The sequence below is a fragment of the Mytilus trossulus genome, chromosome 10 (assembly GCF_036588685.1).
Source record: "Mytilus trossulus isolate FHL-02 chromosome 10, PNRI_Mtr1.1.1.hap1, whole genome shotgun sequence".
In the NCBI taxonomy this organism is placed as follows: domain Eukaryota; kingdom Metazoa; phylum Mollusca; class Bivalvia; order Mytilida; family Mytilidae; genus Mytilus; species Mytilus trossulus.
Genome location: NC_086382.1, coordinates 41,291,919 through 41,305,556, shown reverse-complemented (window position 1 = coordinate 41,305,556; position 13,638 = coordinate 41,291,919). Strand labels below are relative to the sequence as shown.

General features: G+C 33.3%; 3 protein-coding genes across 3 annotated transcripts; 1 reads left to right on the top strand and 2 right to left on the bottom strand.

Moving 5' to 3' along the window:
• Positions 1-847: 847 nt before the first annotated feature.
• Positions 848-1,201, top strand: LOC134687907 (endonuclease domain-containing 1 protein-like). The gene has a single exon (XM_063548365.1). The coding sequence runs from the start codon at positions 848-850 to the stop codon at positions 1,199-1,201; it is 354 nt and encodes a 117-aa protein (XP_063404435.1).
• A 5,056-nt stretch (positions 1,202-6,257) lies between these two features.
• On the bottom strand, positions 6,258-12,493 carry LOC134687357 (uncharacterized). The gene has a single exon (XM_063547592.1). It carries the CDS (start codon positions 11,777-11,779, stop codon positions 10,745-10,747), a length of 1,035 nt encoding a protein of 344 aa, XP_063403662.1. The 5' UTR covers positions 11,780-12,493; the 3' UTR covers positions 6,258-10,744.
• LOC134687906 (uncharacterized) lies at positions 9,130-10,305 on the bottom strand. The gene has a single exon (XM_063548364.1). It carries the CDS (start codon positions 10,303-10,305, stop codon positions 9,130-9,132), a length of 1,176 nt encoding a protein of 391 aa, XP_063404434.1.
• Positions 12,494-13,638: the final 1,145 nt, after the last annotated feature.

The window sequence follows — 13,638 nt, the reverse complement described above, 5'->3', positions numbered from 1 at the left end:
GTAAAGCAAAATCCAGCTTTGCGGCCTTAATAAAAATATTCTAGATGGCTCTGTATCCAAAAATGTTCACTGGCATCATAAATGATATACTGAGCAAAGTTTTCCTATTTAACCATAACGTTATTTAGTATGCTTATATCTTGGATATAGCTGCTTGCTTGAAAGTTTATAGATTACACTTAAAAAAAAATTGGAATGTGTACATTAAGGAATAATCAATAAACAATGTTTCTTATTCTACATTTGCTAAAGATACAGGGGCAGGGTTGAGATCTCACAAAACATGTTTTGCGCCTGTCCCAAGTCAAGAGCCTGTGGTCAGTCTTGTAGGTTTTTTTTAAATTTAGTTCCTTTATACGTTGAGGAGTTTAGTGGGACGTCAATTTTGTATAGGGGCCAGCTAAGGACTACCTCCGGGGTCGGGATTTACTCACTGCGTTGAAGAACAATTAATGGCCTTTTGCTTTTGTCTGCTCTTTGGTCGGGTTGTTGTCTGTTTGGTCGGGTTGTTGACTCTTTAACATATTCCCAATTTCCATTTTCAATTTTATCAGTTTATATTTAAAAATAAAACTGGGTGTCATAAATTTATTTGTATGAAGATTTGGCACGGGAATTTTTGTTGAAAAAGAACAGACAGCTATAACATGTAAAACTCGAATTCCATTTATATAAAACATTTTCTTGTTGTTTGTTTTTTTCAGGTATAAAAATGGGCTTAAGAATTGTGCTTGTGTTATTTCTATATCTAGGAGCAACTGAACCCAAAGTGGTAAAAAATTTCAACGAATGCAGCCAATTTTTTTACAAAAGACAAAGTCCAAGTTATAGTCATCTTTCAGAGGATATGGTTTTCATATGTCAACAGTACAAGAACACAGTTTTTTATGCAACACTTTATGATACAATCAATAGAATTCCTGTATACAGTGCATTAGAACTAGACTTAACTTATAAAGGTACACGACTCGATGACAAGTTTTTCATAGAGCCAATGCTAGCAACTAATTGGGGAGGTGGAGATTTTAACATGATCAAATTTGAATCTTCTAAACATTCAAAGTTTGGAAAAAAGCAAGCATTAGGTACGGACTACAGTAACAGTGGATATGATAAAGGCCATGTAAATCCCCAACTGTTTAATGCCTTAAACAATGACAGTAGATATGCAACAAATTCCCTTACCAATATTGCTCCCTAATATGATAATTTCAACCAATACATATGGGGGGAAATGGAGAAAGGTCTTTTGGAGACTGTAAAAATTAGATGTATATTTCCAGGAGCCAAAATCTATGTAATTGTAGGAGTGCAACCAAGCAATAATAAATATACAAAGCGAGAAATAAGGAATACAATTTTTGAAGGGGTGAACGTACCAAAATTCTATTGGACATCGATTTGTTGTGATACCTCTACGGCAATTTCCAATGATGATCTCAAAAGGGTTGGTCGTTTGGATATAAAGCAGATAACATTGACGAGAAGTCCGTGACTGTGACCTTTAATCCTGTTGATAAACTTCTACCAAATGAATACTCAAAATTGTTTACGGATTATACTGGGAATGATGGGGAAACAATCAAAGGCTGTCAATTCAGTAAAGATACTGCTAAAAGTGTTATTACGCATATAACCGAAAATTATAAAAAGTTTCCGACCTTTGAACAGAATCCAACATCACGATTCTAAACATTGTAGACCAAACAATACTAGATAAAAACTATCCAAGTATTGCATGTATTTCTGGTCTTGTAAATTAAAATCATTGTGTTTAATACCCATTGAAGTCAGTTCATATCAACTAGGACAGCTGCATATGACATACATTATAGATATATACAATTGTTCGAGGAATGTCATTTTCATACTACATTTGTACAAGTCAGTTTTATTACCTTTATTTATGATAAACTGTTGATCTTTGCTTGTTACAATCGTATGCAATATAGATGTTTAATCCGAGAAATTGAAATAGCCACTATGCCATATCTTTATTTCTTTAAATTGGATGTTAAGTGCACTGCCAGATATTGACTTTTTATGTTAAATTCATTCACACTTGTTATAGACTCGGGACGATGTAGACGATGTAGAGCTTGAAATATTATCCAGGCATACATCTGTTGATATTTCCTCCAAAAACAATAACAATTGATGAAATTTCACTCTATAAACGTGTTGATTAAAAATCGTGAAATCAAATAAAAAAACATCGTTACGGTATCGTATTTATTTCGATCAGTGCAAAACAAAAGGCAAATTGAAAGACATGATCTGATGAAAAATAAACGCAACACCTTTGATTGGGATCAGCTCGACTGACAGTGTGCAGCAAAGCTTTAATTTCTTATAATGAATTAAGCAAACTCAAGTTCGTCTGGTACTATCTGCTACTTGGCCGCTACAAGTAACAAACACAAAACCCAATCTACAAGAATAAAAACAATATCATTATTTACGCAAATACAAATTATTAATCAAATTTAAGATTCTATTTTTACACACATTATTTTTCACATAAATAAAAAATAATACAAGAAAAAAAAACATTTTGTGAATCATGCAAATCATTTAACCTATTATATTGGTAATTTTCAAAATCTGTTCATATTCTTGTACAGCTGAGCTCTGAGGAAATTTGGCTCTATCATCATTTGAATTATAATATTGTAATACATAATTCAACGTAAGTTCTTCTACTTGCAGAAAAAATAAATAAAGAATATATAGGTCTGTGGATTTTTATGGAAATCGTGCTCAAAGCTCTAAAATGACCCAAAACTGCATTCCCAACTCCAAAATTTCTAAACATCGTATCGGAAAAGACATCTTTACAACTACACCAATCTTTAAAAGCCTTTTAGTAGTAGTTGGCTTTGGTTTCAGACTTATCTTCATGTTTAATAGTGAACTTTATATTTTGTCTGACTATCTATTGGGCTATCTAGATAACAGAAACGTTTTTGCTTGCTATCATAATTTAACGTCTGTTTTTATCTAGAAATTGCCTCATCTATAACTCTACATATCAAAACACATTAAATCACACAAGAAAACAAGATAATGGAAAATTGAATGTTTTATATTTCATCTGATAAACCTTACATGGCCAATAAGTAGCAAACAACACAAAGAAGACGTTTCGTTACCGTTAGCAAGGGGGAAAATTCAATCAATTACACACAAAATAAGAAAAACGTGAAAAAAGAAACGTTTAAAAAGAAAGACAGGAAATCTAAAAAAATCTGTACTTCCAACTTTAGGTCTACAACTAATCTAAACCTCGCGACTACCATGTTGCAGTATTTCATCGACGTTTATACATATGTATACATAAATCTAAAGAAAGACGCAAACCCTTTGCGTCTATTCATACAGGTGTGTATTTTATAGTAATTACAAGTCCTTTATGATTGTGATTTTTCTATGACTAATTTTGTGTCATAAATGCATTACCCCATATACAACTTTTCTATAATAATATGATGTGTAAGTTTGATTAAATGTTGTGGAGCAATTTTCAAGCAGTTCTGTTAACATACAGTGGGATGTCTGGGACCATCCAGACAACGAAGGTGATCACGACACAAGGAAACAGTAAGAGAGGAACAACAGATACCAGAGGCACATTTAAACTCATATGTCGAAAATAAACAGATAACACCATAAATAAAAAAGGAAAAAGACCAATAGACAAACAATAGTATAAAAAACTCAAAAACAAAAAACGGAGGACTGAACAACACGAGCCGCATCAACAACTTGGGGTTTGTGTCGATATAGTTAACTTTGCTGTAACACTTCATAACAAGGACATATACCTAATTATTATCAAAATTGCCATGCTTATAATTTAATACGACAGAAGCGGGTTTCGTCTACATAAGATTCATCAGTGACGCTTAGATCGAGGTAAATATAAAGCCAAACAATACAAAGTTTAAGCATTTAGAACCCAAAATTCCAAAAATTGTGCCAAAAACGACTAAGGTAAACTTTGCATTGGATAATAAAATCCTTAGTATTTAAAAAAATCATATTTATATACAAAATGACCATATGATTGATATGCATGTCAACACCGAAGTGCTGACTACTGGGCTGGTGATACCCTCGGGGACAAAACGTCTACCAGCAGTGGCATCGACCCAGTTGTGTAAATAGTTATCAAAGGTACCATGCTTATAATTTGACACACCAGACGCGCGTTTCGTCTACATAATACCCATCAGTGACAGTCAGATCAAAATTGTTATAAAGCCAAACAATACAAAGTTGCAGAGCATTGATGACCCAACATTCCAAACAGTTGTGCCAAATACAGCTAAGGTATACATGGGATAAGAAAATCCTTAGTATTCATGTCTATACCGAAGTGCGGACTTTTTAGCACATTCGTAACATTCTGAATTAACAGATTTTAACATTCTTTATTTTATAAATGGTCTATAGATGTATGATAAAAAATGTTTGAAATTCATTATAGTCGGCCTGTAAAAAGAGTGGACTTATTTTGCAAGAATAGAACTTCTTAGAGATGATACACATTTTGTGGGATATTTCAGTCAAGCTTATTTCCTTTTTACGTAATATGGATGGATGTTCTTTGTTTTGTTTTGATACACTTTCAAATAATTGTTTATCATGATTTATACTGTCTTGAAAAATAGAATAATCGAAGTTCTTTTTGATTGAATATTGTGTTCTAAATTATTACAGTCTATGGTACAGGGGATTTAACTCTTGGACCAATTCACATGTTTCTTAGGAAAACAACTATCGCATTTAATGCACATTAACACACATTTATCAGAAATCCATATAATCAAAAATTTCAATGACCAAACTTAAAAACAAATTGCATAAACAGCAAATCATTACTCGGTGATTCAAACAAAGGTGTATTAAATTGACAATAACTAATACACTATGGTCGTAGTGATAACAATTAGCAATCTGGAATTTTCACGCAACTGGTAACATTTCTTTCGAGTATAGTAACTTGTCCTGTTGTTACGTAGCGATACCAATTAAGACTGTATGCATATGTAATTAAATATCGCCATTAAAACTAAATACCTACTTAAAAAAATATTTGCATTCATAAAAATGAAAACATGTACAAAGACATTTTGAAATTAAAGCATTCTCGCATAAAAAATCATTAACATATAATTTTCAAAATTAACACCAACTCATTACACATAAACGAAATGATTATAACGTTTCTGACATTAAACTGGTGAGAATATACAATAAAATTACAATTGAAAGCTGTTTAGTTTAGCCATTTGAATTAAAACTCCTGGAGTGTGATAGTAAAATAATTTGAATGTGCGACATATTACACATACTCAATGCGAAGTTTGCTTTATTTGAACGTATTACAACGCGTACATTTAGTCTTAACAATTATCTGAGACAACGTTGGGCCAAATGACATACAAATGTAAAGTAAGAAATATTTTATTTGGCAAAAGTACAAGATTGTACGGCCACGGCTTGACAAAGAATGGGACTGCCGAGAAACATAATTGGCAAGCATTAGTACATGTATATAATATAATTAAACCTTATTGTCCATTCCTTATTCCTTATTTCCACATTAGTGTCCATTCCTTATTGCTTATTTCCACCTTATTGTTATTCCTTTAATATAATGTCATTTCCTTATATATCAACATAATATCCTTATTAACATTATTGCTTCCAAAATATATCGGATGCTGGCCCTGGGAAACAGAAGCTCAGCGGATACATAATTCCATTATAAGAAGCCTAATATATTTGTAGATGTTGTGTCGCTATTTTCGCCAAATGGTTGAAGTCTGTGGACGTCTTTGTCTGAAGCCGTGACGAAGGACTGGGATTATAACCGAAATAAACTAACAATCTTTTCAACCTGAAAAATAGAACAAAAACAGCAGAACATCGAACAACATGATATAACATATATACAAAAGTCATATAAATTACATTTAAGTGGTGGGTGGGTGGGTATCTTTTGAAACCATATTTGTTAATTTATACGGAACCTAATTTTCTACGTCTTGTCTCTGCTGTGGCGTGGGAGAGAAAGAATGAATGACGTCACAGTTTAAGCAACGTCACTTATAATATAATAATTCCATAACGTGTATAAAGCGGGACAACTCCCAAAACTTAAGCCCACTTTCCTCCGATAACCGGATTTATTCTTCATAGGAATAAATCTTATTATCTGAGACAACGTTGGGCCAAATGACATACAAATGTAAAGTTAGAAATATTTTATTTGGCAAAAGTACAAAATTGTACGGCCACGGCTTGACAAAGAATGGGACTGCCGAGAAACATAATTGGCAAGTCCCTAGTACATGTATATAATATAATTAAACCTTATTGTCCATTCCTTATTCCTTATTTCCACATTAGTGTCCATTCCTTATTGCTTATTTCCACCTTATTGTTATTCCTTTAATATAATGTCATTTCCTTATATATCAACATAATGTCCTTATTAACATTATTGCTTCCAAAATATATCGGATGCTGGCCCTGGGAAACAGAAGCTCAGCGGATACATAATTCCATTATAAGAAGCCTAATATATTTGTAGATGTTGTGTCGCTATTTTCGCCAAATGGTTGAAGTCTGTGGACGTCTTTGTCTGAAGCCGTGACGAAGGACTGGGATTATAACCGAAATAAACTAACAATCTTTTCAACCTGAAAAATAGAACAAAAACAGCAGAACATCGAACAACATGATATAACATATATACAAAAGTCATATAAATTACATTTAAGTGGTGGGTGGGTGGGTATCTTTTGAAACCATATTTGTTAATTTATACGGAACCTAATTTTCTACGTCTTGTCTCTGCTGTGGCGTGGGAAAGAAAGAATGAATGACGTCACAGTTTAAGCAACGTCACTTATAATATAATAATTCCATAACGTGTATAAAGCGGGACAACTCCCAAAACTTAAGCCCACTTTCCTCCGATAACCGGATTTATTCTTCATAGGAATAAATCTTATTATCTGAGACAACGTTGGGCCAAATGACATACAAATGTAAAGTTAGAAATATTTTATTTGGCAAAAGTACAAAATTGTACGGCCACGGCTTGACAAAGAATGGGACTGCCGAGAAACATAATTGGCAAGTCCCTAGTACATGTATATAATATAATTAAACCTTATTGTCCATTCCTTATTCCTTATTTCCAAATTAGTGTCCATTCCTTATTGCTTATTTCCACCTTATTGTTATTCCTTTAATATAATGTCATTTCCTTATATATCAACATAATATCCTTATTAACATTATTGCTTCCAAAATATATCGGATGCTGGCCCTGGGAAACAGAAGCTCAGCGGATACATAATTCCATTATAAGAAGCCTAATATATTTGTAGATGTTGTGTCGCTATTTTCGCCATATGGTCGAATTCGGTGGCTATTCTGAGTGTTATTGGACACTGAGTTCGACCACCGCCACAAATGCGGTAGCGACATAACACAACCGCCGTGACCGTACTTTTAAATGACCATATTCATTAAATAAGCCTGTAAATGATATAAGAAAAAACAATTGCCCAAATCAGATAAATGAACTCCGTCAGATGTGAACATTCTGGGATTGTTATATGATATTTACGGGTATTTTATGTAACATCCTCCCAATTGTATACACAGCCAAGCGGCAAAGTTATTAATTCTTGTGGCTGCTATATTCATTGCTTGTTGGTTTTTACCATATCTCCACTTAAAACGCGGGAGAATCTGGGACCACACAATTTTTGTTTGTGGAAGCATTTCGTGTAATTTCAAAATATCAGACCTCAAGGTTTCTCTAAAATTAAAGAGTGATATAGCCCCTATACTGTTACCACCACAATGTATAACTAAAATTTTTGGAGGGGATTCAATTTGTAGAAGAAATTTTATTCTTGGTACAAGCTCTCCCCATTTCATGCCACCTTTACCTTGCCACCATACCCTGTAACTTTTTCTATGTAGTCCTAAGCTACAGCCATCAAATGATCTTTTAGCTTCTATAAACGCATGTTTTACAATCGAAGACCCAACAACCCAAATTGAATTGTGTTCTTGTTGACTTGAAGATTCATCTAATAAAAAAGTATGAATTGTAAATTTGTTAATTTGATATTTAACAAGCTGGTGTACGTACATTTTGTATTGATTGAATTTGAACGTTTTTGAAAGAAAATCAATATCGTATGTTATCATACTTTGCAACTAGTTAACGAATGTACCCCTTAAATGCATTTGACTTCCAGCGACCTAGTCTCTTTATCTCTTCTTCGGAGGTTCCCTTTTCAAAGTGACTTGAAGCAGCACCGATACGGAAAGAATGTGTTCGAAATGAAACCGAATCGGTTATCCCTACATGTATTAAAACCTTACTTAGAACACATGAAAACTGGTACCTTGTCACTGGACATCCCCCGAAGTGACAGAATAAGGGACCTTTAACCTTTGGTCTTTGCATTAAATAATTTTTCAACCAATAAATTGGACAATCTTTTAGTTTAGTTTCCGTTATTTCTATAACTGTACCATGACCATATTGGTCAGTTTTTGAGAATGGGATAACAATTTTTGCAATTTCATTGTAATCTTTCTTTGACAATGTAACGTTCTCAATTGCTATTACTTGGTGCGCCTGCCACTTTTTATTGCGTACTATTTCACCTATCCTAAGAAACCCATGATAAGCCAACGAAAACGCAGATGAAAACAAGCTTGCTTCAAATTTTGAAGAACAAACATTTGGTAATTTATCAATGATACGTATTAATATTTCCTTTGTAATTGGCAATCTTGTATCTTTAGATTTGTTTATACGTTTTAAACCCTCAAGCATTTTTTGAACCAGGAAATTTTTTGAAAACCCAGAATGTTCCATTGACTTACAACGAAAATTTATTGCAGACGGATAACAATTAACTGTCCTATAAGCCCTTTTGTTGAGTGACATATAAGCAATAAATGTAGTTACATGCGATAAAAGTGGTGGCCAAATGATATCATAATTATACAATTTACGGAACGCTTCGAAAACCACTAAACCAGTACGATATGTCTCTTTAGTGTTCACTGATACTGAAGACTCCACTAGTTTGTTAATTTCAACATCGATATCAGCCTCAGAAAATCTCGTGGTATTGGTGTTGGTAATGGATCTGCCGCTGGATCTATGCTTCTGAATCTTTCCCACTGTTTACGAGAAATTGCATCTGCTATGCAGTTGAGACGTCCTTCGATAAAGCATGCTTTAAATTGCATATTATACACCATTGTTTGCAATACGAGCGGTCGAACCAACTGCATAACTCGTTTCGATTTTGATGATTTTTTATTCAAAATAGCAACCAAATAACAGTTATCTGTGTGAAACATAATTTGTTTGTCTCTCAATTCGAACGTAAAAAGATATATGGCCAATAGTATTGGTACAAGTTCTAAAAATGTCATATCTTTCATTATTTCTGTTTCATGCCATTTAACGGGCCAATCAAAGTATGCCCATTTTCCGGAAAAATATACTCCACATCCAAGTTTGGAATTTCCTGTACTATCAGTGTACAAATTTAACTGTTCATTTGTCAGCCAGATATTTTTACCAAATTTACAACTTCCATTAAATAAATCTAAAAATGTTAACCACATATGTATATCCTCTTTCATGCTAACAGAAACTCGAATAAAATGTTCTGGTTTAACTACTCCACACATTGCGTCACAAAAGCGTCTATTGAAAGCTCTCACTGCAGGAATTGCTCTTGCGCAGAAATTCAATAAACCAACTAGTGATTGTAACGCTTTTAGCGTAACCTTTTTACTTTTTAAAATGAAGGACAATTTTTTCTTTGTTTCTCTCAACTTATCAAGCGGAATTCTTATAACCATGTTTATAGTGTCAATTTCTAAATCCAGAAAAGTTATTTTACTGGATGGACCAGTAGTTTTTTCTTCCGCTAGAGGAATGCCCATTTCGGTACAAACATCATAAAAAGAATTCATAAGTATTAAACAATTGTTTGAATCTACTTTCCCGACAAAGAAAAAATCATCCAGATAATGCTCCACAGATTCTTGTCCCGATCTCAACCTAACCAACCATTCAACAAAAGTGGCAAACTTTTCAAACAAATTACAAGCAGCCGCTAACCCCATTGGCAATGCTTTTTGGAAAAAGTAATTATCATCAAATTTAAAACCAAATAAATCAAAATCATCGGGATGTAATGGTATCAATCTAAATGCCGAGGACACGTCCATTCGTCCCATCAGCGATTTTGGTCCTATTTCACTTATAGTATTAAGAACCTTGTCAAAAGAAGTGTATTGTACCGAACAATTCTGAGGGTCAATAAAAGAATTTACACTTTTACCAAATGGATATGACAAGTGATGAATTAGACGCCATCCAGACGGTTTTTTAGGAACAAGACCTATTGGAGATAAACGTAGATTTTTGAATGGCCTGCATGAAAATGGACCCGCAATTCGGTCCGACTCTAACTCCTTTAAAAGTTTAATTTCAAGTTCTTTTTTGTTTTGATATGCTGAAATTAAATTGTGACAATTTGTAGGCAACCTTGGTCCTTCATAACTCACTTTAAAACCATATAAAAAAACATCAGATAAAATCTGTTTGTCCACCTGATTAGGATAATTTGTAATAAATTTTAATAAAACTTCGACCTTAATTGGAGTTTTTGACAGCCTATGTATTTCGGATAAAGGGTAGCTGTCTACCTGCATCTGTTCCACTTCCGGTTTGTCTGAAATTTGTTCTGTTGAAGGGACGAAAATTACCCCTTCGTGAACCAGTCCCATTTTGAGGGACCCTACAATTGATGGCAGGATGGGAACCATTGCATTTCAAACATTTGTGAATGTATCGACATTGTGGTGAAATACATGCACCTTTGTTATTGTACTCGTAACACTTCCTGTAAGTGTTAACCATATTAACCACAGAACTGCTAGGTGCAGTTGCCTGCCCTGTATGAATATATAACAGCCAAAGTTCTTGGTCAACTGTAGCCCATGACATGGATGGATTTCTAGCTTTCTTTAGACGAAACTGTTGATCATAGTCCTTCCAACCGAGCCCAGTTGAACGACTCGCACCCAACTTAACCGAATACATATATTTTAAAATATTTTGTGTATCTTCTAAATGCACACCAACACAAATACTTGTGTCAATTAGGAAAGCATCTATCCATGTGTTAATATCAGTAATCTTTTTACTTGGTTTAGCTTGGATAACCAGCTGTCCATTTGTATCTAAAGTTAAAGAAATTGATTGCTCTGTGCTTGAATTTGTAAGCAAAATACTTAAATCTACATATTCACCATTAATTATTTTGTCCTGAGTTTGTTGTGAAACATTTAAACCTAGCCTATCATTTACACTATATACTGGTAAAATATTAGGTGTTATACCTGTATTCAATTGTTGACTTTCATTGATTGAATCAGGAGATGTAACAGTAGCTGGTGAGTGAATAAGGGAATTGACAGTCTGAATAACTTCATTCCTAAGTTCTGGAGTCATCTGAGCTGGAACTTGCGTGGAAGTATTCTGTCCAGCGATATTACTAGCTCCGCTTCCCAACTGTGCAGGTACATCCCTTGGCTGTACTCTTTGGTATATAACCTCGTCGGACTGCTGTGCTGAGGACCTTAACCTTTTCTTCGCTGCGTACGGACTTTTAGTGGGCCTTTGCGACATGCGCACCGTCTTTCCCATTTCTGTACGATGGTTTTTAAACTGAAAAATACTACAATAATATTAGTGAAATCACCTTTGAAAAGTTACATTTTATTATTTTTATTTTTATATTTTATTATTATTTCATATGAACTCCATTTGATCATTATTGATTTCACTTCAAATTGCTCACATCGTAGCTGTTGGAAAAGTTTATACAACGTAAGATTCCAAATCGCATACGTCCATGCGACACGTGTCATTTAAACCATGTGCGTAGTTTTTTATCCAAAACTTTCACTGTTAAAATTCTATTTTCTGGAAACAAAATTCATGAGTTCAACTTAATTGAACCAACAAATAAAAATCTCAATGACATATCATAGTAATTCTCGGAAGAGAACGGCAAATTTAAAAATCTCTTAACAAATTACAGGATCAAGACCATGTGCTTTTTTCTCTTTCCAAACTTTCAATAAAATTACGATTTTTTGAAAGACATTCATTCAATATACCAAGTTAAATAAATAAAATTAAATATTCAACCAAAATTTGTATCTTTTGAAACCATATTTGTTAATTTATACGGAACCTAATTTTCTACGTCTTGTCTCTGCTGTGGCGTGGGAAAGAAAGAATGAATGACGTCACAGTTTAAGCAACGTCACTTATAATATAATAATTCCATAACGTGTATAAAGCGGGACAACTCCCAAAACTTAAGCCCACTTTCCTCCGATAACCGGATTTATTCTTCATAGGAATAAATCTTATTATGTTTGTTTTAAATTATATGTTCTTCAACCATAAACTGCAGCATTTAAACGTATAGTATATCAGCTTTATCGCCATTATGACGGATCATGAATACATATTTCATTAGAAAGATGTTTTGTATCCTTTTTCAAAAAAGAATATTTTTCAATGTTTTGGTTTTTTTACAAAATATGATAAAAAGTATGGGCTACCGCGCTAAATTTCAAGTCGTAAAGAATTGCTCAAAATTGGATAGATTGTTCATGAAAAAATATCCTTTGGGGATCACTATTTTCGATATTTTACTTTTTTCGCAGAATGAATCCATCTAATTAATATAAATGCATTTTATTACCCCTTCTTAACTTCGCCATTTCAAGTTAAATTCTTGATATTAAAATACTTAAAATAATATTTGGTTTGCTTTAACCATCCAAATAATGTGTATAAGAACGTAGTACATGTGCTTCGTTTTAAATCTTTCATAATCTGGTACATTAGAATTTTACAAAGTTTATTCTCTTCGCTTGTTTCGGCAATCTTTTTGTAAATCGTGGAAAGGGTCATTACTACAAAACATTCGTTTTGTTATTATTGTTTCATAGCAAAGATTGTAAACTCCCATGTCTATCAACTGTGTCCGTTCACGATAACACAGAATTGAATTTGAATCTATATTTTTTCGACCAATAAAACGAGACGTTATATTGTGTTTTTTTCTTAGTTGCATCAATAGTTATTTCTGAATGACCAAACGATCAGTATATTCCAACCAACATATCATACGAATATTTAAAAAAAACATTCATTAATGTTTCCCATTCATAATAAGACGTTCATTTCATTTTAAATTCGTGCTATTCCCGCGTTGTTTCTTCACATTCAAATGAGTTTAGATTTTAACAACAACTGTCAACTACTTTTCGGTCTGGAGTTTTGACAATGATGAGTTATTTCCCTTACATGAGATCTGTTTCCCTCAGTTTTAGTTTGTAATCCGGATTTGTTTTCCCCCAATTGATTTATGACTTTCGTTACCTTTATATATATAGTAGGGCGTACGATACAGTTTTGATCCCGTTTTTAAATTTTGCTACTCTTTCAAATTTCAGTTATTTCCTCAAAATACGTATTTGTGGACG